The following is a 25,413-nucleotide window of genomic DNA, read 5'->3' as shown; positions in this document are numbered from 1 at the left end:
CTCTCTCTCGCTCTGTGTCTCTCTCTCTCTCTGTGTCTCTAAGTCTCCCTCTTTCTCTCCGTTTCCCTCTTTCTCGTTTTTGCTTAAAATAAAAATTTCCCACCAGAAAGAAACCCAGTCTTTTGATTTTAGTTTTTTTTAAAAAAAATCCTATATCTGTTACGGCATATTTCACACAGGGGAGGATACCTCAAAGAGCTTCACAGGATACACTATAAAGTGCAATGTATCTGTAGGTGAACACGGCAACCAATTTGTGCACAGCAACATCCCACACACAGCCTTGTGTGGATTGTTATAATAATGATCCTTTTTTATTATTGTGTATAAGATACTTAATGTCTCATCTGAAGGATAATAATAATCTTTGCATTCGATGTATCGCCTTATCACGTCTTCGAGACGTCTCAAAGCTCTTCACAGGATACTATAAAGTGTAGTGACTACTTTTTTGTGTGGAAGAAACGATGGACCTCCAACAATGTTCCCGACATGAGGCCTGAATCCACAACCTTCTATTCTGAGGTGAAAGTACCACCAACTGAGCCGGAGCTAAAAGATCTAGCAAGATCCAATCAACTGGTGGAACAGCCTCAATGGGCTGAATGGCCTCCTCCTGTTCCTGGGTTCCGAGGTAACCACACTTTTGCTAGACACCAAAGGTGGAGAATAGAAAGAATCGTTTCATTCGCAGGTTAGGAAATTGGCCAAAAGTTAGTCGAAGCGGCCAAAGTGAGCAGCTTCTCTCTGTATTCAGCCCCACTATCTGCCAGGCCTGTGTCGGCCACGCCCTGGACGTTGGCGAGGATGGGCCCAGGACCCAGATGGTTGCAATGTACTGCAACCTTACCCAGACTGTGACCATCTGTCCCCTGCTCTGAGGGATTAGAGCCTGAATCATCAACAAGAAGAAGAAAATGCCATTTGTATAGCACCTCACTTTGGGAGGACGTCCCATCACATCGAACACTGTAAGAGGCTTTCGCGCACAATAAACTCTTGCCCAGGACCTCCTGATACACAGGCCAGCTCGGGGTCAAGAGTTAGCAGGGAGGAGAGTCGAGTTGCTCTTCACAACCACGAATGGTTCTCAAAATATCACTCTCTCCAAATCTTCCCCACTCTGCTCTGAACAGCATTGACTCATTCTGGCCTGTGCTCTCCCCCCCACTGCTCTCTCGAAATCCATGGAAATGTGCACCGAACAGGAGGCTTTACTCCCTGTGTATTAGTGTTGGTTTAGAATACACCAAGACTTATGGACCTGGTCTTCTTTTGCCAGCAAATTCTTATGTTCTTATGTCCTCAAGACAGTAGGACAAGAGTTGGGTTTAGAGGTGTAAAGGGGTAATTTCAGAATATACATCAGGATGTTTCCCTTTACCCAAAGGGTACTTAACGACTGGACCAGGTGACTAGGAAGGGTGGTTGAGGCCAGGACACTGGGACTCATTTAAAAAGCAGCTCAATGCTATGATGGGGGTACAGTAGGGTGGATGATCTGAAGGATTGAGATCAGATGTGCCAAAGTGCCTTCTTTATCCAAATTGATCTTGTGATCTGCTCCTCCAGTGAAGTCTCAATCCTAATCCCAATTCCCTGATCTTTTCCTGCCCACTCTGACCCTCTTCCTCTACAGACCCATCTGGCCATTCTGCCATGTGGTGTTTAACTGAGTTTCTTACACTTTCTTTCAGCGTATCTTCATCACGTGATGCCCCAAATAAAATGGCCATTCAGGCTGTCCAGCCTCGTTCACCTGTTAATCAGATCGCACTCAAAACCTTCCTCTTCGACCTGGCCTATGGTCCTCTCCCCTCTCTCACTGTATAAAGCCAAGTTATTGTTGTTGTCGTGGACGGAGCCAGGCTGACAGAGAGGTGTCAGGCATTTGACCACTGACAGAGCACACAATGGGTGTTGGTTGCTGATGCTCCAGGTGTAAAGGATGGAGATGATTTAGGGATCTGGAGGGTTAAAGGAAGCCTCCATTTGTATTATCATTGCCTTAGAAACCTCTTGCGATAGCCTGGACCTGAGGTCCAGTGTTGGCAACAGTGTGTAATAATAATGCACTTCTGTCCCCAGCGTGAACAAGGATGTTATTCTACCGTGTGTCACACATTACACCAGCCGCAGAAACCCTCCTTGTTCCTCATTTCTAAATATCTTCTTTCCCCTCTCGATCCGAGGTACAAGGACCCACTGTGATGTTGCAGATTTCCTGGCACTCTCTCCCAGCCGCTTTCAATGGGCCTGTGATCAGAAAGGACTGACTTTTGAGGCAAAGGCACACACCGATCCGTGGGGAGGGGGGGCTGAGCTTGCTCCGACCGATTGGAGCTGTCAATGTCCAAAGTGAGAGGGAAAAGAGCCCTCAGCAACAATCCTGTGTGAATGCTGTGCAGTCTAAGCAGATTTCAGGCCTCTTTAATGACTGCCTTTCAGTTCATCAGTGAACAATGAAGACTATAGAGAGATGATAGTTTCAAACAGTCTCGGGTCTTCAACTGAATGACTGTCCACGAGAAATGATGTACACCAGAGTCATGCAAATAATGCAGACATACAGATTGAAATAAAAAAATAATTTGATCACACAATCCACGAGTGTTTGCGGGACACTGCTGGGCGCAATTGGCTGCCGTGTTTCACCCACAATATAATAATAATTCTAGCATTTGATATTGCTCCTTATCACGTCTTCTAGACATCTCAAAACGCTTGACAGAATATACTGTAAAGTGAATTGACTGTGTATTTTGTAGGCAATACCCAGCAGCCAATTGCGCACAGCAGCGTCTCACAAACAGTCGTGGATTAAGTGATCAAATTATAATTTTTTTTGTTTTGGTTTTAGGGATTATTATGACTGGAAAAGCGATCTGCCAATCAACTAAACAACCGGGTTCTTACTTACTGCTAAAATACACACTTTACACTATATCCTGTGAAGCGCTTTGAGAAGTCTCGTTAACATGATAAGGCGCTATATCAAATGCAAGGCTCATTATTATATACTGTACTAATTTTAGTTATATACCGAACTCATTCTAGTTATACAGATGAACACCAATTGGGATAATAAACACAGCTTCTGATTGTAGCCTCCAGTGTACATAAAGTAATGTAATAATAATAATTCAGAACAAATCTGCAGAAACACTACTTCAGTGAGCGAGTAATGAACTTGTGGAACAGGTTCCCTTGGGAGACAGACGGTGGAAGCAGAAAATGATGTTTGTTTCAAGAACAAATGAGATAGATTTCTGCTGGAAAATAATATCTGGGGATACAATATATAGTTCGGAACACGACATGTCAAGCGACTGCCAGGATGATGGAAGGCAAACTAGATGGACCTTGGTCTTCTTTCGCCAGCAAATTCTTATGATCTTAATTCACAAGTATGACTCAAGTCAATATAATATAGTCACAAACTCCAGCGTATACTATACCATGATACATAGTTATAATATTTAACAGCAACAACGATGCACTGATATAGCATCCTTCACACATGATAACGTCTCGAACATACTAAATTACCCTTCTGCTGCCTATGTGATTTCTGCCATGGGTGGGGACAGCTGTTCAGCCCAGGTTTGGCATCCATTAGATTCCCACTAACAGCAATGCTCCGCAAGAAATAGGTCAGTAGGTCAGAGAATCCACTGTGTATAGAGTACTATACAGGAATCAGACTCCACTGTTTATACACTGTTACCTAGGACAGAGACTTACATCTATGTACTAATACTGACTACTTGCTCACTAATGAGCTAAATATGCACTAATATTTAACACTAAATACCAGAGAGCATAGAGGGTAATGCGTGTCAGCCTGGCTCAATGGTAGCACTCTGGCCTCGGAGTCAGACGGTTATGGGTTCACGTAGTCCAAGCTGATACTCCAATGCTGATGTGTTGCATTACCTTCCTGACAGTTGAGACTCTATTGACACATAGTGATGTGTGGGTTAGGAAGACCCAAGTCGGGGACAGAGTGTAGGCTGATACTCCAGGGCAGGGCTGGAGGGAGGGCTGCATTGTTGGAGATATTGTCCTTTGGATGAGATATTAAACCAAGGTCCCATCTGTGTCTATTCAGGTGGACTTTAAACACCTCATGGCACTATTCGAAAACAGAAGGGAATTTCTCTCTCCTGGCCAACAATCCCCCAAATAAAACCAGTCACTCACTCCATGGCTGTTTTGGGGATATTTCAGTGCATAAATTATCTGCCACCAGGTGCCTACAAATACACAGTTACTACACTTAACAGTAACTGCTAGAAAGCGCTTTGAGATGTTACATCAAAGACCATTGTCTTAACATTGAAGATTGCACAGAACTTTGGAAAAGGCTAAAGATGTAGTCTCTAATTTGGGAAATTAATTTATTTCAAAGAATACTGAAAGCAATCTCAAGGCTGAATTTAAGAAATGGATCTCGGAGCATTGATGTGGTAACAGTAGATATCAAGCACTTTGAGACATTCCCCCAATGTAACAGGCGTTATTAGATAAAGGTAAACTGTATTGTATCAGGCAGAAATGACAAACTCCTCAACTGACTCAGAGAGAAAGCCTGATCCCATATGAGAAGGTCTAAGAGCAAAGTGTTAATTGCACTGGGAGTGAATTAATGTCATTTAGTGTTTGGGGAGACACTAGCAATTCATGTCAAAAATCTCCACTCTCTCTCTCTGATGTGAAGGAGAAACCAGGTGAAGGTTACACTGAGTTTGATGAACTGGGGTCATCATTCTACACACCATAGAATCATAGAATATTACAGCCCAGAAGGAGGCCATTCAGCCCATCTTTGGAAGAGCACCCAATCAGTCCCACTTCCCCGCTCTTTTCCCCATATCCTTGCAATTGTTTCCTTTGCAAGTCCCTATCCAATTCTCTTTGAAGGTTGTTATTGAATCTGTTTCCACCTATCCTTTCAGGTAGCGCATTCCAGACTGTAACAAGTCTCTGTGTAAAAAAAACTCTCCTCATCTCCCCTCTGGTTCTTTTGTCAATTATCTTAAATCTGCGTCCCCCGGTTTGTTTTACATTGCCACATACGTTTGCATTCATTCTGTAAATATGTTTCCTGATTTTCTCTAATTCCTTATTTTTCACATTTATTATGTACTAGCTATACCCGATGCAGCTACACTTGCAACCAAAGGATCTAATATGGAATGTAGATTTCGCTATTATTATACTTTATATTATATCATATTATACTTTATATATTATTATCTATACTAACAAAGATGAAATATCTGTTTATGTGTGTGTTTGACAAGCCAGTAACGCAATAACTGATTGACATAGAGACATGATTTATACCTTATTGGAAAGGACTTATATGCGGGAGTGGTTTTCTCTGTCCATGACAAAATATGCCCATGACACTCCCATATGCAAGACCTTTCCAATGAGGTATAAATCATGTCTCTATGTCAATCTGTGTAAAACAAAAATGTTTCTTCATATCCCCTCTGGTTCTTTTGCCATGTAGTCAGTCTCCAGGAAACCAGCAATTACTAATACTCCATATATAAATTTCCCAAACACTCTCCAATATAAACCAGCCAGAAACTCATTCCTAGGAACCTTTAGTCTATATATAACTTCTCAACCCTACTGGATAAGATTTCACCCTTCATTTACCCCTGGGATCTATTATTCTGGATATAAACTCCCACCAGCCCCAATCCAGTCTGGTATTCACTCCTGGGATCTGTTACTCTATGCATAAATGTTCAACACCCCCCACCTTCCCCCCAAATAGATTTCACCCCGTCACTCACTCCTGGGATCAATTACTCGACATGCAAACCCTTGAGCCACTGGATTAGATTCTAGTCTGTGACATCCTGGGACATCTTTCCAATGTGAAGGGGGTGATGCAAGTGTAAGTTGTTGTTGTTGTTGTAGACTGCTGTGACTGCTTTTCTCTCCTTAGAACATGATATCCTATTTATAAGATTACTAGTATGTGACCTGTTGAACAGATTTACCTTATCCAAAGTGTATATTATTCTATAAATAGGCCACTTTGAACTTCTGTCCCAGCTAATAATCAAGTCTGAGGCTCACTCTTGTGTACGTATTATTCTCCAGTCTAAGAAATCTTTTTGCTCTACAGATAGCTCCACCGGGGGAGTGGAGGCTCAATGAGATGACTGGTCTCTTTCTGTGCTATAGTTTCTACCATTCTAAAAATGAAATAAGATGCCGAGGCCATGGAGGGGGTGCAGAGGAGATTTACTAGGGTGATATTAGGGGTGAGTGGTTTGGCCTATGAGCGGAGGCGGCAAAATATACATTGGCTTTCAAAAGGGAACTGGTTAGATATCTCAAAAGGAGTCATCTACAGGGTTGTAGGGAAAGGACAGGTAAATGGGCCTGAAAGGATTGCTCTTTAAAAGAGCAGCATAGACTTAATAGGCTGAGTGGCCTTCTTCCTTGCCGTGAATTTCTAAGGTGCGATGCTCCTAGCAGCGCAGGGGAATCCCGTTACAGCAGCCTTGCTGCAGTGTGTTCCACGTGGCACCTTAGGACATCCTCCCGACGTGAAAGGCACTACACAAATGTAATTTTGTTGTTGTTGTTGCTACCCGGAGGCCTATTTGCACCTGGCCTCTGCCATTGACTTAATGCTTCCCGAGCTAAAAAAAAGATGTCCAGCTTCTAGGTGGACAGGTCATCGCTAGCGTCACTTCCTGCATGTTGCGCCTGCACACTAAACGCAGGAAGCGCACCCAGGAAATGATGTCAGCAGTGACTTGATCACCCGGAAGTCGATTATATTCTTGGCACCTCTCTTACAATGCCAACAGAGCCTGGGGTAATGGACCCGGCCGACTGACATTCCGCAGGTTTCCTTGAATGCGTAGAAGGAGCGTTACAGCGATTGTGTTTGTGTATAACGCACTCTGTTTAAGCCCACCCAACGAGGGCCGCTGTGCTCACTACCGTCCGGCCCCCACACAATGAGGGTCTCCCTGCTCCCACGGACGGTTGGTTCCTACCTCGTGTGTTAGTCGCCATGTCAGCCACTTTTTGGAAGGCGTCAAGGAACGCGGCAGCAGCCAGCACCGTGGTCCTGTAGTGAGAAGAGGAGAGCCACAGGTCAGAGACAAGCAGAAACCAAACCCCCATCTACTCCCTCGCCCCTTCCCCCACGACACACACACACACACACACACAGGAGGGGAGCATGGGACTGGCACAGGGAGGGGAGTGATAGATAATATTCTGACTTGTTTTCAAATCGCCTCATGCCCTGGCACCTCCCTACCTCTCCAACCTGCTTACCCAAACCCACAACCCGCTGCCTCTCCTCGACTGGCTCCAACCTCCTCCATGTCCCCTGTGGAGCTGCTCCTGTCACCCTGGCACCATCCAATCCATTCATCTTACAATCAGCCCAGCTCGATCAGTAACACTTTAATATCCATCTAAATAAACAATCAACCACTCAGTTTAACGTCATATCCACCAGGAGGGGACCACCGACAATGGATGGCTCCCCCAGCACGACACTGGAGTGTCAGCCTGGACAAGACGAGTTAAAGCCTTGATGTGAGGCTTTTTTTTTTTGGCCAGCCGGGTGTCCACACCAGACAGAGCTCCACATAGAATCGTAGAATATCACAGCGCAGAAAGAGGCCATTCGGCCCATCTTGTCTGTGCTGGCTCTTTGGAAGAGCCACCCAATCAGTCCCACTTCCCCGCTCTTTTCCCCGTATCCTTGCAATTGTTTCCTTTGCAAGTCCCTATCCAATTCCCTTTTGAAAGTTGTTATTGAATCTGTTTTCACTGACCCTTTCAGGCAACGCATTCCAGACCCTAACAACTCTGTGTAAAAACATGTCTCCTCATCTCCCCTCGGGTTCTTTTGCCAATTATCTTAAATCTGCGTCCCCCGGTTTGTTTTACATTGCCACATACGGTTGCATTCAATCTGTAGATACGTTTCCTGATTTTCTCTAATTCCTTATTTTTTGAATTTATTATGTACTAGCTATACCCGATGCAGCTACACTTGCAACCAAAGGATCTAATATGGAATGTAGATTTTACTATTATTGTATTGTACCTTATGTTGTATCTTATATTATATTATTATACTAATAAAGGTGAAGTATACATTATTTTTATTATTATAACGATATTATTGAACGCTGTAGATTATACTGTATAATGGGAGCCTGGCTTTCTGATGTTTTATGTGAAACCTTCTCATGGGAATGAAAGGGAAACAGTTTTATCCTCTAAGCTTTCAGCAAGATAAGAGAGTTCATGTTATAATAATAATGGCATTTGATATAGCACCTTATTACGACATCGAGACGTTGCGAAGCGTTTCACAGGTTATATCGTAGAGTGACTGTGTATTTTGTGGCAAATGCAGCAGCCAGTTTCGCACAGCAGAGACCCACAAACAGTCGAGGATTGAGTGACCAAATTATGATTGTTTTGAAAAGATTATTACCCCCGGAAAGCGATGCGCCAATCGACTAACAACTGGCTTCCTACTTCCTGTCAGGTAAACAGAGGTCTGTGGAGTAAGGAAACTTGGCAAAGTGTTCGCCCTGCTGGGAATTGAACCCGGGTCTTTCGTTTGCGAGGCGAGTGCTTTAACTACCGAGCTACAGGACTCCATGTTAATTGAGATGCCCTTCAGTGAGACCGGCCTGTGTTGGTAGCTATTTAATGCTCTATCATTTTATCGCTTGGTGTCCCTGCACACCTGCCAAGCTTACCTGAGCTGGGAGTGGAGTTTGGCTGCCTTGGCATTGAAGTCTTCCCAGATGGGGTAGGATCCCTGTAAGAAGCAAACAAAGGGGAAGAAATTACACACAGCTCGATACAACTCATTACACCCAGGTGATCAGAGGCTTTTAGCCAAACTTAAACCCTACAATCAGAGATTGCAATGTGTTAGAGAGAGCACGAAAGAGAGAGAGACAGAGACAACAACCGCAACTACTACCACAAGGTGACCAAAAAGTTGTGATACCATTATAGTGTCCAATAAGTCTTAAAGAAATGTTTTTTTTTAGATAATAATGTAGTTATCATGACTTTTTGGTCACCTTGTACTTGTGTGTCTATATATATATATATATACACACACATCTTGCTCTGTCCACGGTGCTCTATCTATATTATTGGGTGGGGCATTTGTCAATGAAGTGAGAGGAGGAGGAGAGAGAGGTAGAGGCAGAGACGCTGTGTATTGGAAGAAGGTCACAAGGTTCACGTTCTTCAGCTTCTAACGAGACGTCACTCGGCTAACTGGTGATTTTGCTCATTTGCACAATTGTTATTAATGTAACAATCAGTCACATTGACTTCAGAGCGAGTTTGGAAGGTCCTCACTGCAGTGTCCCACACGTACAACCCAACATCCTGTGAACTTCTCTGCGGGGAACCCGAGAGGGGTGGGAGACAGGGATTGGTGGTGGGTGGGGTGGGAGGGGAGAAGGGAGGGGAGATAGTTTGGGGAACCTGAGGAAGTCCTGTGCAGATATTTTTAATTTACATCTTTAAACTTACGTATTCTCTTTAAATTGTATTAAAATAAAACTGATTCACAAAGACAGCAAACAATTGGAATTGGAGCAGTGCCTTTCACAGTGAGAGGACATCTCAATAACGCTTCAAAGGTTATGCTGTAAAGTGGAGTGACTGTGTATTTTGTGGAGAATGCTGCAGCCAATTTGCGCACAGCAGTGTCCCACAAACAGCCATGGAGTGAGTGACCAATTTTATTTGGGGGGGATTGTCGGCCAGGACACCGGGAGAGAGAGAAACTCCCTTCTCTTTTCGAATAGCACAATGGGATCCCTGCCCCATTGATAATGCAGCGCTTCCCCCCAGCACTGCCCTGGAGTGTCAGCCTAGATTGTGAGCTCAGAGTCCCAACATGGGGCTTGAATCCACAAACCTTCTGTCTCAGTGGCCAACAGGCTACCAACTGAGCCAGGCTGACACCAAAATTGTTCCTGGTCTCAGTGATGCTCCTTGCACACCAGTGATGGTAAGGTGATCTGCTGATTGACTAACAACCGGGTTCCTACTTACTGTTAGGTAAACAGAGGTGCGTGGAGTAAGGAAACTTGCCTAAGGTTTTGCCCTTCCCGGGAATCGAACCCGGATCCTCTCGCTTGTGAGCTGAGCACTCTAACCACTAATCTACAAGACTCCACAGGAATATGCAAGATCAATAATAATAATAATAATCCTTGCATTTGATATAGCGCTTTTCACGTCGGGAGGACGTCCCAAAGCGCTTCACAGAACACACTGTAAAGTGAATTGACTGTATATTTGTGGGCGAACGCGGCAGCCAATTGCGCACAGCAATGTCCCACAAACAGTCGTGGATTGAAAATGACCAAATGACCAATTTATTATTGTTTTTGGTTTTGGAGGGATTATTATTAGGCTCTGTGTGGAGTAAGGAAACTTGCCCAAGGTTTCGCCCTCTGCCTGGAATTGAACTCAGGTCTCTCACTTGCAAAGCGAGTGCTCTAACTACTGAGCTACAGGACTCCACTAGGGATATGAATGCCTAGTTACTGATGTTACTGATGTTACTGATGTTAATGGGTGTCGTTGCCCACAGTACAGACTGACACAATACAGAGAAGGCTTGGTGTTTGTCCTCTGCCCATGGTGACTCCCAGCGTACATAACATGGGATGATATGCACACAGGATCATTTTGTCTCTGAGACACCAATAAGGACAACTACACCTCGTGGGGTGAGATTATGGAGTGGAGTCCTGTAGCTCAGTGGTTAGAGCACTCGCTTTGCAAGTGAGAGACCTGAGTTCAATTCCAGGCAGAGGGCGAAACCTTGGGCAAGTTTCCTTACTCCACACAGAGCCTAATAATAATCCCTCCAAAAAACCAAAAACAATAATAAATTGGTCATTTTCAATCTACGACTGTTTGTGGGACATTGCTGTGCGCAATTGGCTGCCGCGTTCGCCCACAAATATACAGTCAATTCACTTTACAGTGTGTTCTGTGAAGCGCTTTGGGACGTCCTCCTGACGTGAAAAGCGCTATATCAAATGCAAGGATTATTATTATTATTATTATTATTATTATTATGGAGGGCTGGTGAGGGAAATGGAGTTGAGTCCAGTAGGTGGTCTGAGAGAGTGTAGAGGGAGCTTCACTGTGACTCTAACCCTGACCTGGGAGTGTGGACGCACAGTGTAGAGGGAGCTTTACTGTGTCTCTAACCCTGACCTGGGAGTGTGGACACACAGTGTAGAGGGAGCGTTACTGTGTCTCTAACCCTGACCTGGGAGTGTGGACAGACAGCACCTCTGACAGTGCACTGCTCAGCCTGGACTGTGAGCTCAGCTTTATACAAAGGAAGCTCTCAAAGACGCTGCCTGTGGTGATGACTGCTGTCATTCACAAACATGGAGCTGAAACCTGTACCCGGAGCTCTTATACTGGAATATTAAAGTGGGATATGAATGCCTAGTTACTGCTGTTAACCTCTGGATTCTATCATACATCCTTGCAAAGCGGTGGAAGGTACAAAACCTAGGCCTGATACTACGAGAACTTCCTGACATTGTGTCCAGGTTAGAAAAGGATGTGAAGTTCTCTAACCTCCTGGGACGATTTCAAGGGAAAGGAAATGTTGGCGTCAGCTTTACCCCAAGGAGAACAGCAGCTTGCATTTATACAGCGCCCTTCATCAGGCACAGTGTCTCAGAGCGCTGCACAGTTGGACACTGAGTAAGGGGAGGTGACCAGAGTCGCAAGAGTTAGGTCTTAAGGTGAGGTTTACGGACATAGAGGGGGGTGAGGCAGAAGGTCGCCCACATCAGCAATGCAACAGGAAATGTGGATCCTTCATTCATATTGGTGCAGTAAATGATGTCGGGACAGCAGCCTATTGTGATGGAGGGTAGAGCGAGATAGCGAGAGACAATCTCTCCCGCCACACGTTTAGCGAAGGACTGTCCATTCCATCTGTCAATGTCAGGCAGCCACATTCACATTCCACAGGAAGCTCAGCTGCGAGGGGACAGCGTGGAGTAGCTGCAGGAACAAAGAGATTGACCTGACAGAAGACGTGGACACTGAAGACACATCCGTTTTCCCGCTGCAACTTGGAGTGAGATGTCACACTTCAACCTCAATTCTCTCGTTCCATCAAGACATGCAGAGGAGCTGGCTTCAAAACAGACCAAAGCACTAACTTGTACACAACTGCATGGTTAGAGAGGGGTCTGGGGGAAGCTTTCTGTGGCTATAGACCTCATAAAGTAGTTCTCTAACTACATAGGTGTCAGCCTGGCTCAATTGGAAGCATTCTCTCCTCCGAGACACTGGGTTCAACCCCATAATGCTACTATAATAATAATCCTTGCATTTGATACAGCACGTTATCACATCTTTGAGACATCTCAAAGCGCTTCACAGAATATACTGCACACAACAGTCTCCCACAGTCATGAATTGAGTGACCAAATTATTATTATTATTTTGAAGGGATTATTACCACTGGAATTATTATGAAACCTGTGAGCAGTGTGTGTGTGTGTGGGGTGTATGTGTGTGTGGGGGTGTGTGTGTCTGTGTGTGTGCGCACAGTGTAGAGTGAGTGCCCCCCTGGTATAGGGTGACGGAGATCATTGCTCACACACTCTCTGCTGGAGCCCGCTGCTATCACTGCCATCACTACCTCATTAAGAACTTCTCTCTCACTCTCACTGATTCATTAACTTCATTATTCACTTTACAATGTCGTCCTTTATCCTCGGAACTTCCTCTTTATCTGCAACGCTTGAGAAAATGCCAAATTTCTCCGTCTCACACTCTCTTTCATAGGAATAGCATTAGGCCATTCAGCCCCTCGAGCCTGTTCCGCCATTCTATAAGATCATCATCAACTCCAATTACCGCCCTTGATACCCTGACCTAACAGATAGATCTATCTACCTCAGTCTTGAAGATGTGAATGGATCCCGCATCCGCAGCTGTTTGGGGGAGAGTTCCAGATTTCCACTCCCCATTGGGTGAAAAACTGCCTCCTGATTTCACTCCTAAATGGCCAGGCTCTAAGTTTATGTTTAGCCCCCCCACCCCCCGTTCTGGATTCCCCACCAGAGGACCCAGGTTCAATTCCAGGGCAGGGCAAAATATTAGGCAAGTTTCCGGGGGTAATAATCCCTTCAAAAAATAATGATAATTTGGTGACTCAATCCACTACTGTTTGTGGGACGCTGCTGTGTATAATTGACTGCCACGTTTCGCCCACAAAATACACAGTCAATTCACTTTACAGTATATTCTGTGAAGCGCTTTGAGACGTCTCAATGAAGTGATAAGGCGCTGTATCAAATGCAAGGATTATTATTATCATTATTAATCACAGCTCATTTGCCCCTTTGCCACCACACCACACGTCCTGGTCTGAAAAGACTGCAGAGTTAAGACACGGTTGCAAAAAAACAGCAGGGATGGATCTGCTGAGAAATTGTGAGTGAGTGCGCCTGTTTGTGTAGGGACGGGAGGTGACTATTTATCTCCTCCGGGTGTGTATGTGTATTGTGCGTATGTGTATATTGTGCATGCGTATATTGTGTGTGCATGTATATTGTGTGTAAATTGTGTGAGTGCGTGTATATTGTGTGTGTGAGTATGTGTGTGTGTGTGTGTGTGTGTGTGTGTACATTGTGTATCTTGTATATTGTGTGTGTGAGTATGTGTGTATGAGTGTGTGCGTATGTGTATATTGTGTATTGTGTGTGTGAGTATGTGTGTATGTGTATGAGTGTGTGTGTGTATTGTGTATCTTGTATATTGTGTGTGTGAGTATGTATATTTCTGGTACAGAAAGCCAGCTATCCCTATTATTATTATTATCAATCCTCACACCCTGCGCAGACTTGTTCATTCCCTCAGATTGGGCTGTATTCACAATACATTACTTCTTCAGGAGAGAGGAGAGAGAGAGAGAGACAAGGCTTAATCAAGGGAATAAATAACCAAACGTTTCCCACTAAGGTAGCACCAGTTGGGAATTGGCCACAACAATGGTACGTAACTGCCTTTCACTGTAGGCTAAATGATGGATTGTCAGCGCGTGAAACAGGTTCTGAAATACCTTGATTCCATTCGAAAAGGAGATCTTAGAATTGTGATGGAATCAGGGAATCTAAGATGATCGATGGTGGGAAAAATTGACCAGACAGTAATTCAACTGAGGAGGTTGAGGAGTTCATAAACCAAGGCATCAAGACTTCATCAACATCAGATCCCCCGAGAAGCTGAATAATATATAGCCTGGTATATCTGGGAGATGGGCTATTGTTCACAAGGCTGAGCAATCTATGTTGGTTACGAGCTGCCAATTTTTTCCCTCCTTCTCTGACTCGTGCTGAGGTTTGATGTCATCTGTGTGGAGTCCTGTAGCTCAGTGGTTAGAGCACTTTGCCTTGCAAGCGAGAGACCTGAGTTCAATTCCCAGCAGGAATTTTCATACTATTAATGTAATAAGCAATGCATAGTACAATAATCCTTGCATCTGATATAGCGCTTTTCACGTCGTCTTCAAGACGTCTCAAAGCGCTTCACAGAATAGACTGTAAAGTAAATTGATTGTATATTTTGTGGGCAAAACACGTCAGCCAATTGCACACAGCAGCGTCCCACAAACAGTCGTGGATTGAGTGACCAAATTATTATTGTTTTTGTATTTTTGAGGGATTATTATCCCCAGTAGAGCGATCTGCCAATCGACTAACAACTGGGTTCCTACTTACTGCTGGGTAAACAGAGGCATGTGAAGTAAGGAAACTTGCCCAACATTTCGCCCTGCCCGGGAATCAAACCCAGGTCTCTCGCTTGCTCTAACCACTGAACTGCAGGACTCCACCATAGTCATAGTGTATAGTCACTATTATACAGTAAATGCCTGAACACTGGGATGCTGCATTGTCAGAGGTGCTGTCCAGCAGATAAGTCATTAAACCAAAGTCCCCTCTCCCTCTGCCTGTCCTGGTGGACATGAGATGGCACTGTTCAAAAAGAGGAGGGAGTTTCTCTCCTCCGGTCTCCTGGCCAACAATCACTCAAATAAAATTCAATGACACAATCCAGTATATCTATTGAAGCGGTTTGAGTTGAGCCCCTGACAGCTCTGGGCGTGAAGGCTGTGAACCCCATGTTAGGACTTTGAGCTCACAGTCTAACTGTCTCTCCAGTGCAGTGTGGGGGAGCTCGGTATGTTCAGGCGATGGTAAACAGGACGTTAAACTGAGGTCCAGGTCCGCCTGTTTTGGTGGACATAAAGAATAATAATAATAATCCTTGCATTTGATACAGAGCCTTATCACGTCTTCGAGACATCTCAATGCGCTTCACAGGATACACTGTAAAGTGAATTAACTGTGAATTTTGTGGATGAAAAATTTAATATAACATAAAAATAAATATATAAAAAACCTATTAGGAAAAGAAGGGAGTTTCTCTCTGAAGAGAGACAGGCTCCATCACCCTCACTCAACGGGTACTTATAATAATAATCCTTGTATTTGATATCAAGATCCTTCGATTTCAAGATCCTCACCATGGTTTTCAAATCCCCTTCGTGCCCTGGCACCTCCCTATCTCTCCGACCTGCTTACCTCCCAACCCACAACCCGTTGTCTCCATTTGACTAGCTGTGGCCTCTTGCATATCCTTCATGCCCTCCACTGGTGGCCGCGCTTTCAGCCATTATGCCCCGAAACTCTGGAACGCTCTTCCTCTATCCCGCCAAGCTTGCCCCTTCCTTCCCCAACTTCAGATCATGCTATGGTCATGTCCCCCTCCCACCGGCTCAGAGTCATGCTCCGCCACTGTCAAGCTCTCTGGGACGCTACCCTGCATGAGGGGCGCTGTATAAATGCAAGTTGTTGTTGATAAAGCGCCTTATCACATCATTGAGACGTCTCCAAGCACTTCACAGAATATACTGTAAAGTGTAGTGACTGTGTATTTTGTGGGCCGAAAAGCAGCAGTTAGTTTGCGCACAGAAGTCTCCCGCAAACAGCCACAGTGTGAGTGACCATTTTTTTTATTTGAGGGACAACTGGCCAGGACACCGGGCAGGAGAGAGAAACGCCCTTTTATTTTCGAATAGTGCAGTGGGACCTTTAACATCCACCTGAACAGGCAGACGGAACCTCGATTTAACATCTCATTCAAAGAACAGTACCTCCGACAATGCAAACCCCCCTCCCAGCGCTGCATTGGAGCGTCAGCTTAGACTATGTAAATTCAAGTTCCAATGTGGGGTTTGAACCCTCAACTTTCTGACTCAGAGGCGAGTGCAGTACCACTGAGCCAGGCTGACACACTTTGAGGAAGAAATGCAAATGAACTGAAACATTTACTTTAAACAAATCATACGCGCTGTCATAGAAACATGAGGAGGCCATTCAGCCCCTCAAGCCTGTTCTGCCTTTCGATAAGATGATGACTGCTCTGTACCTGTAAATAATAATAATAATTTGGTCACTCATTCCATGACTGTTTGTGGGACGCTGCTGTGCACAATTGGCTGCTGAGTTTCGCCCACAAAATATACAGTCAATTCACTTTACAGTGTATTCTGTGAAGCGCTTTGAGACGTCTCAAAGATGTGATAAGACGCTGAATCAAATGCAAGGATTTTCTCTTTTGTAAATTGACCTCAACTCCAATTATCCACCATTGCTCCGTATCCCTTGATACCCTGACCGAACAAACAGCTATTCACCTCAGTCTTGAAGATGTGAATGGATCCAGCATCCACAGCCTCTTAGAGGAGAAAGTTCTTGGTTTTCACTGGCCTTTGGGTAAAAAANTGCCCCCTGATTTCACTCCTAATGGCCAGGCTCTAATTTTAAGATGACGCCCCTTGTTCTGGATTCCCCACCAGAGGGAATAGTTTCTCTGTTTCTACCCTATCGAATCCCTTTATTATTTTAAAAACCTCAATCAGATCACCCCTCAACCTTCTAAACTCAAGGGAATACAGACCAAGTTTATGCAACCAGTTACCCTATTACAGTTATTACCCTTATTACAAACCCTCGGTGCTCACCGGTCACACACCCACGTGCCGTGCTGTGATGTATTGCATAAAGCACTGGTTTATATGCCGAAGCCGGTCTACCACTGGTTGACCTGTTTTGCTCAAAGAGAAAAAGTTGCTCTTCGTAATCTGCCAATATTGGTAGAGCGACTTAAAGCCATCACCCCATCGCAGCTTCCTGCGTACCACCCCCCCCTCCCCCGCAACACGTGGTACATACAGGCCTTTCACTCAGCAAATAAACCATTGCCCCTACCTCAGGACCATCTTTCTCACCGGCCACTTGTGTTCTCATCCTGCTCTCCTAAACTTTACCCTGATCCTAACTGTAACCCTAATCTTAATCCTTATCCTAACCATAACCCACGGCCCCAGGTGTTGGGAGTTGAGGGTTAATGTCTTTCCAATCTCTCTCATTGTGTAGAACGCTTCCAGACGTCTATTTCACATGACAGGCCCTGCAGTTCTTAGATACAAAAATAGTTTGTGGGTTTCTCCCCGTGCAATAATAATATAATTTATTATTTGGTATTTGATAGAGTGCCTTATCACTGCTCTCCTTACCTGTCTATCCAGTTCCCTATTCCAAAAAAGTCCAACTAATACCAACTCCGCCACCTGTATCCTCACCTGCACCAAACTCTGCAGCCCCATCACCACAGTTATCGCCACTATTAGAAAAAGAGAAGGGAGTTTCTCGGGGCTGGTGCCTGGCCAACAAACCCCCAAATAAAAGTGATCACAAACTTCATGGACATTTAGTGAGATATTGCTGCCCAGTCTCCAAACGGATTAACTTAAGGTCCTCAGCGACACATATAAACCCCTAGCACCTCCCTTCCTCTCTGACATGCTCATATCCCATTCCCCTGATGCCCCGTTCACCCGCTAAGACAGGCCTTATTGCACATCTGAACCCCTCCACGTGACCATTGGTAGCTGTGCTTCAGCCACTATGCCCTGAGCCTTTGGAACTCCCTGCCTCAATCCCTCCAGCTCACCTACTCTACCTGTTTATGAAGCTTATCTCACCTGCATCTATGGTCACCTCCTCCCCCTCCCCTTTCCCCTCCCTTAGTGTCCATCACCGCCATTGTACAGCACTCTGAGACGCTATCCTGTGTGAAGGTCGCTACGTAAATGCCAATTGTTGGTGTTGTTATCACGTCATCTCAAAGTATCTCAAGTGTTGGAGGAATGTGCTACGAACAACAATTAGACAAGCTGGGGCTCTTAAGTCTCAAAAAGAGATTCTAAATGGCTTTGAAAAAGTAAACCCAGACCAATACTTTCAGATGCACCAAGACAATAGAACAAGATCACAGGTTTAGGGTTACAATTTCAGAACTGGTTCAGGACTCCAGCTGTTATCCCAATGCACATTCTGGGGTCCCTCAAGCCTTGGCTCTTGCCAACCTGTGCCTAATAATTTCCGGAATTAGGTAAGCAGGATGCATCGCTCCATGGAGAGAGAACGCATCCCATTCTACAGTTTATCTCTGGGATTTCCAATGTGTGGACGGGATGTATGGAAATCTCAGCTTGGTTTGAATACTCTTAAGCAACGGCGATGGGTTTCCACATTTGTCAGACACCCCGGCTGGACAAAAAAAAAAATTCTGGACAGACAACATGAAGTTTTTCTTACCCAAAAGGTAATTAACGACTGGCCCAGAAAGGTTGGTTGACGCCAAGACACTGGGACTCATTTAAAACGCAGCTCGATGCTGTGATGGGGGGAATGGTAGGGTAGGGGTTCTGGAGGGATGAGATCATAGGTGCTGAAGGGTCTTCTTTATCTGAACCAATACCCATTTATCCCGAAATAGCACGTTAGTACAGATAGAATAAAGAGGAAATGTTTCTTCCACAACCTGACACACTTCCTCTGCCAACCATTTCACCAGCTCCACAGTCAAGTAACTGCCTTTATAGTAATAAATCATAAAATAATACAAATCCTCACATTTGATACAGCTGGTCTCGAAACAAGGATTTACTGTAAAGCTTAGTGACTGTGTATTTTGTTGGCAAACTCGGCAACCGATTTTGGAACCAGCCTTTTTAAAGGGCACGGTCTTCACAAATAAATATTTAGCAAACTTCTAAAAAAAATTATTGTCAAGACAAATATGGCACAGCTGGAAGTGAAAGCCAACCTTGTGTCAAGAGAGGCCCAAACCAAACAGCTTTGCCCATCATTGCTTCTAATGATAATAATAATAATAATCCTTGCATTTGATATAGCGCTTTTCACGTCTTCTAGACGTCCCAAAGCGCTTCACTGAATATATTGTAAAGCGAATTGACTGTATATTTGTGGGCGAACGCAGCAGCCAATTGCGCACAGCAATGTCCCACAAACAGTCATGGATTGAAAATGACCAATTTATTATTATTTTTGGTTTTGGAGGGATTATTATTAGGTGTGTGGAGTAAGGAAACTTGCCCAAGGTTTCACCCTCTGCCTGGAATTGAATATACAGTCAATTCACTTTACAGTGTATTCTGTGAAGCGCTTTGGGACGTCCTCCCGACGTGAAAAGCACTATATCAAATGCAAGGATTATTATTATTATTATTATTATCATCAAGGGATACGGGGCAAGGGCTGGTCATTGGAGTTGAGGTACAGATCAGCCATGATCTTATAGAATGACGGAACTGGCTTGAGGGGCTGAATGGCCTCCTCTTGTTTCTATATCTCAGCCTTTGCAACCTCATCGAACTCCCAGGGAGGTGGGCAGTATCTTGGCTTGTCTACGGGTACCTCTTTCACCCAATCGCAATGCTCTTCAGCTCCCACTTGACTCAGCTCCAAGAACCTGGTGGGTAAATATTGGCAGTAAATATGGGAAGCTCCAGTGAAAAGCTGAACTGTTAATGGTTTCCCTAGGAACCGGGATGGGGGGGGGGGGGGGGGGGTGGTAGTTTGGTTGCTCTTTGCGACGCTGGAGGGCATCAATCTGGTAAATCCACAGAGATGTCATCCTTCTTAAAGGGCAGCCCTGGGCTGAGGCTGTAGTGGAGGGCACACAGTGAGCCAGTGTCCCTTTAAAAGGACCCAGAACAGCACACTCTCAGGCATTTAGCCCCAATTGAAGGCATATTCCAGCAGATCCAATAAAAACACAGGGGGACATTACTCCTGCAACAGCCCACTGGTTCCATCCAACCAGGTCCAGTGTATTGGTGCAATCCAAAAACTCACTACCCTCCATTTGCATGTAGATGGTGTGAAGGTGTCTGTAGCTTTCCTGTAGTTATACATAGAATTCTCTTGGTTGCTTGCAGCACGGAAACAGGCCATTTGTCCCAACTGGTCATGGTGGTGTTTATGTTCCATGTGAGCCCCTATCCCTCCTCTCCCGTCTCCTGCACTCCTCAATTTCCTCCCCCACTCAAGTACATAATGTAAACTAGAGAATCAGAGAATCTTACAGCACAGAAGGAGGCCATTCGGCCCATCGTGCCCTGTGCCGGCTCCTTGGATGTTTGCACGTAAATTGGTTGCGAGCGGCATGAAGATTTCACGTAATTGCACACAGATTTCATGGACATTACATGGAGGTTGTGCATAGATCGAGTGCAGTTTGCGCACAGATTTCACCTAGATTGCAGGACGCTTGCCTGTCCATTGTGTGAGCGTCTAAAATCAAATAGGCAATAGTGACGGTCTGCAACTGCAGCATAAACACCCTTGGTGTTTCCGCAGCAGTCGTCTCCTATAATTTGTGCATAAACTGACGATTTTATGCATATGTTGAAATCTCCGCTGTCGTTTGTACGTCGTGCGATTCTTGCACCAAATCACAATCAAATTGGAGACATCACTCCCTCGCAAAGCTAACTGAAATGCCAACATTAATTGGATATCGAGATGAAGGTTGGGAGAACACATTCTGTCCCCCTCCTCGCTCCCCTCCCTCCCTCTCCCACTCCCTCTCCCCCCTCTCCCGCTCCCTATCGTCCCTCCCTCCCTCTTCCTCCCTCTCCCCATTCCTCCCCCTCCCTCCCTCCCCTCTATCCTGTCTCCCTCCACCCCCCACTCTCCGCGCCCCCCCCCACTCTCTTCACCCCCCCTCTGTCCCTCTCCCTCTCTGCCCCCCACCCCCTCTCTGCCCCTCTGCCCCCTCCTGCGGAACCCATCCTGTGGAAGTCTGGTGTGTGCTTGGGCTCGAATGCCTCAAGGCAGTGAGAGTGCACCTGAGTGAGTGAACGAGTGAGTGAATGAATAAGTGAGTGAGCGCCTAATGTCTCAAGGCAGTGTGGAGACTGACCAATTTCAACCCCCCTCTCCACCCCCACACACACCCACACCAACACACCACACCCTCCGATGGCATGTCTCATTCCATTCCCAAATTACTGATGGATTATCCTCCCGATGTTTAATGGATGCATCGAAACGTTAAAGCTATTCACGAACAATAAGAGAATATTTCTTGCATTTGACATAGCGCCTTATCACACACATCTTTGAAATAATAACCCTCAATCCTATCCAACTGGTTAATAATTCCATATAAGCAGACGCACTGTCCATCTATACACTGCACGCACACACACATTGTTCCAACACAGTCGCATTGCACACAGCTGTATACATTCCTGCTGCAAGAACATTGACACGCGATGGAGAGGGACTTTTACTTTAAAATACACAATTTGATTCTCAATTCATAATACAGCAACAAAAGTGCCTCGATTGGCGGCTAATCCTATTCTCTGTCTGTGGCTATTTACTGTTTGTTTTAGAGACACAGCCCTCGACCTCTGCTTGCATTCCCTCGCTCGCTGCTCGTGACAGCACAAATCAGCCTCTTGCTTACACTCTTCCTGCCGGTACCTCACAGAGCTATCAAACAAACCCCTGATCGCTCTCATCAGCTTCAGACAAGCACAAGTAACACACAGAATATAGTTCACACACACACACGCACACGCACACACACAATACACTCACATGCTTTGAGACGTCTCGAAGATGTGATAAAGCGCTATATTATTATATCAAATGCAAGGATTATTATTTATACACCACACACAACGCACATGCAATGTACAATGCGCACACCAAATATACACACAAAAGTAATGAGCTACATACACAAAACATACAGCACACAATGACATTTCCCTAAAGTAACAACTGCAAGAAGACGGATGACATTTTTCTAAACGACAATTAAAAATAACCGCAGCTGAGAGCCCCCGACACACAGCTCACACCACAGCACAGTGTCTGAGCCCAGAGCTCTGTGTCACACAATGAAAGTCCTTTCATTTTACATTAAATCTCGATTTCACTTCAATTCGCCCCCAAAACACAGTCACTACAATTTACAGCATATTCTGTGAAGCCCTTTGAGACGTCTCAAAGACGTGATAAGGCACTATAACAAATCCAACAATTATTATTATTATTATTAATCACAGCTCATTTGATCATTTGCCACCACACCATCCTTCTTGGTCTGAAAAGACTGCAGAGATAAAATAACATTGCAAAAAAAAGCAGGGATGGATTTTCTGAGAAAGAGAAAAAAGAGTGTGGGGGGGGAGGGGGGGGGTGACCGTTTATCTCCTCTGTGTGTGTGTGGGTATGGGTTAGTGTGAGTGTGTATAATGTGTGTGTATATTGCGTGTGAACATGTGTGTGTATATAGTGTGTGTGTGCACACATGTGTGTACACATGTGTGTGTATATATTGTGTGTGTGTTGTGCGTGTGTATATATAGTGTGTGTGTATATTATGTGTGTATATATTGTGTGCGTGTATATTGTGTGTACATATTGTGCATGTGAATGTGTGTGTATATAGTGTGTATGAGTGTGTATATTGTATGTGTATATATTGTGAATGTGTGTACATATATAGTGTGCGTGTGTATATTGTGTGTGTAGATATTGTGCAGGTGAATGTGTGTGTGTATTGTGTGTGTGTATTGTGTGTGTGTACTGTGTGTGTACTGTGTGTGAATGTGTACTGTGTGTGTGTGTACTGTGAGTGTGTATTGTGTGTGAGTGTGTCCTGTGTGAGTGTGTACTGTGTGTGTGTATTGTGAGTGTGTATTGTGTGTGAGTGTGTACTGTGTGAGTGTACTGTGTGTGAGTGTGTACTGTGTGAGTGTACTGTGTGTGAGTGTGTACTGTGTGTGTACTGTGTGTGAGTGTGTACTGTGTGAGTGTGTACTGTGTGAGTGTACTGTGTATGAGTGTATTGTGTGAGTGTGTATTGTGTGAGTGTGCACTGTGTGGGTGTGTACAGTGTGAGTGTGCACTGTGAGTATGCACTGTGAGTGTGCACTGAGAGTGTGTACTGTGTGAGTGTGCACTGTGAGTGTGCACTGTGTGAGTGTATTGTGTGTGAGTGTGTACTGTGAGTGTGCACTGTGAGTGTGTACTGTGTGAGTGTGTATTGTGTGAGTGTATTGTGTGTGAGTGTATACTGTGAGTGTGTACCGTGTGTGAGTGTGTACTGTGAGTGTGTAGTGTGTGAGTGTGCACTGTGAGTGTGTATTGTGTGTGAGTGTGCACTGTGAGTGTATATTGTGTGTGAGTGTGCACTGTGAGTGTGTATTGTGTGTGAGTGTGCACTGTGAGTGTGCACTATGTGAGTGTGCACGGTGTGAGTGTGCACTGTGAGTGTGCATGGTGTGTGAGTGTGCACTGTGAGTGTGCACTGTGTGAGTGTGCACTGTGTGAGTGTGCACTGTGAGTGTGCACTGTGTGAGTGTGCACGGTGTGAGTGTGCACTATGTGAGTGTGCACTGTGAGTGTGCACTGTGAGTGTGCACTATGTGAGTGTGCACTGTGAGTGTGCACGATGTGAGTGTGCACGATGTGAGTGTGCACGGTGTGAGTGTGCACGATGTGAGTGTGCACGGTGTGAGTGTGCACGGTGTGAGTATGCACTGTGTGAGTGTATTGTGTGTGATTGTATTGTGTGTGAGTGTGCACGGTGTGAGTGTGCACTGTGAGTGTGTGCACTGTGAGTGTGCACTGTGAGTGTGCACTATGTGAGTGTGCACGGTGTGAGTGTGCACTATGTGAGTGTGCACGGTGTGAGTGTGCACTATGTGAGTGTGCATGGTGTGAGTGTGCACGGTGTGAGTGTGCAGTATGTGAGTGTGCACTGTGAGTGTGCACTGTGAGTGTGCACGGTGTGAGTGTGCACTGTGAGTGTGCACGGTGTGAGTGTGCACTGTGAGTGTGCACGGTGTGAGTGTGCACTGTGAGTGTGCACTGTGAGTGTGCACTGTGGTGCCGCTCTGAGTGGAATAACACTCCCACGGACCGACCCCGCGGCACCGCTCAGTCACACGGTATCCGCTCACCTTCATGTCGTTGATGATGGCCTGAAATAGCCCTCCGAGAGCACCGCACTCCCGGTCCCCTCCCGTCTCCATCTTCAACATCCAAACCCGTCACTCAGGTCCACCCTCAGTCCCTCTCCTCCTCTCCTCTCCTCTCCTCTCCTCTCCTCCTCTCCTCCTCCTCTCCTCTCCTCTCCTCCTCTCCTCCTCTCCTCTCCTCCTCCTCTCCTCTCCTCTCCTCTCCTCTCCTTCAGTCCCCACTGCAGTCACACACTCCACCGGCGATGGGGAAAATAAATATATATCCGGGAAGAGAGATGGATACAGAGAGAGAGAGAGGTGATGGAGAAATAGATGATAAGGATTTTTTTTGGGAGGAGGAGGAGGAGGAAGAGGAGGAGGAGGAAGAGGAGGAGGAGGAAGAGGAGGAGGAGGAAGAGGAGGAGGAGGAGGAGGAGGAGGTTTTTTTTGCAAAATGCAAAATAAAATTTAAAGCCCCTCAAAAAGGCAGGAATTGTGTGCAAAAGATGTGCAATAAAAACAGCTCCAAAACACACACTAAACAAGTCAGGTTAGAGTGAGACAGGGAGTGAAGCTCTCTCTCACACACAGGGACACACACACAGACACACAGAGAGAGACAGAGACAGACACAGAGACAGACACTGAGAGAGAGACAGACACACAGAGAGAGACACAGAGACAGACACTGAGAGAGAGAGAGAGACACAGAGACAGACACAGAGAGAGACACAGACACAGAGAGACAGACAGAGACAGACACACAAAGAGAGAGACAGACACACAGACACAGAGACAGACACAGAGAGACAGACACAGAGAGACAGACACAGAGAGAGAGAGAGACACAGACACAGAGAGAGAGAGAGACACACAGAGACACAAGGATTTGGGTACGAATCACACAGGGCTTTTGGGATAGAGACAGAGGGAGTTCGGTGTCCGCGATGGTCAGTTGC

The 25,413-nt window shown here is 45.4% G+C and overlaps 1 protein-coding gene across 12 annotated transcripts in view; it reads right to left on the bottom strand.

Annotated features, from left to right (window-relative positions):
- The window catches only part of mtss1lb (MTSS I-BAR domain containing 2b), an 80,125-nt gene extending 55,528 nt beyond the window's left edge, over positions 1-24,597 (bottom strand). For all 12 annotated transcript variants that reach the window (XM_042340208.1, XM_007905835.2, XM_042340213.1 and 9 more), the window contains exons 1-3: positions 24,455-24,597; positions 8,775-8,836; positions 7,038-7,111 (exon numbers count right to left, since the gene is read on the bottom strand). In XM_042340208.1, coding sequence (XP_042196142.1) covers positions 7,038-7,111; positions 8,775-8,836; positions 24,455-24,535 — 217 coding nt within the window. In that variant the 5' untranslated portion in view covers positions 24,536-24,597. The remainder of the gene's footprint in view (positions 1-7,037; positions 7,112-8,774; positions 8,837-24,454) is intronic.
- Positions 24,598-25,413: the final 816 nt, after the last annotated feature.

The sequence above is a fragment of the Callorhinchus milii genome, unplaced genomic scaffold (genome assembly GCF_018977255.1).
Source record: "Callorhinchus milii isolate IMCB2004 unplaced genomic scaffold, IMCB_Cmil_1.0 Scaffold14, whole genome shotgun sequence".
NCBI lineage: Eukaryota > Metazoa > Chordata > Chondrichthyes > Chimaeriformes > Callorhinchidae > Callorhinchus > Callorhinchus milii.
Note: the sequence above shows the minus strand (reverse complement) of the source record. Positions and strands in the feature narration are given on the sequence as shown.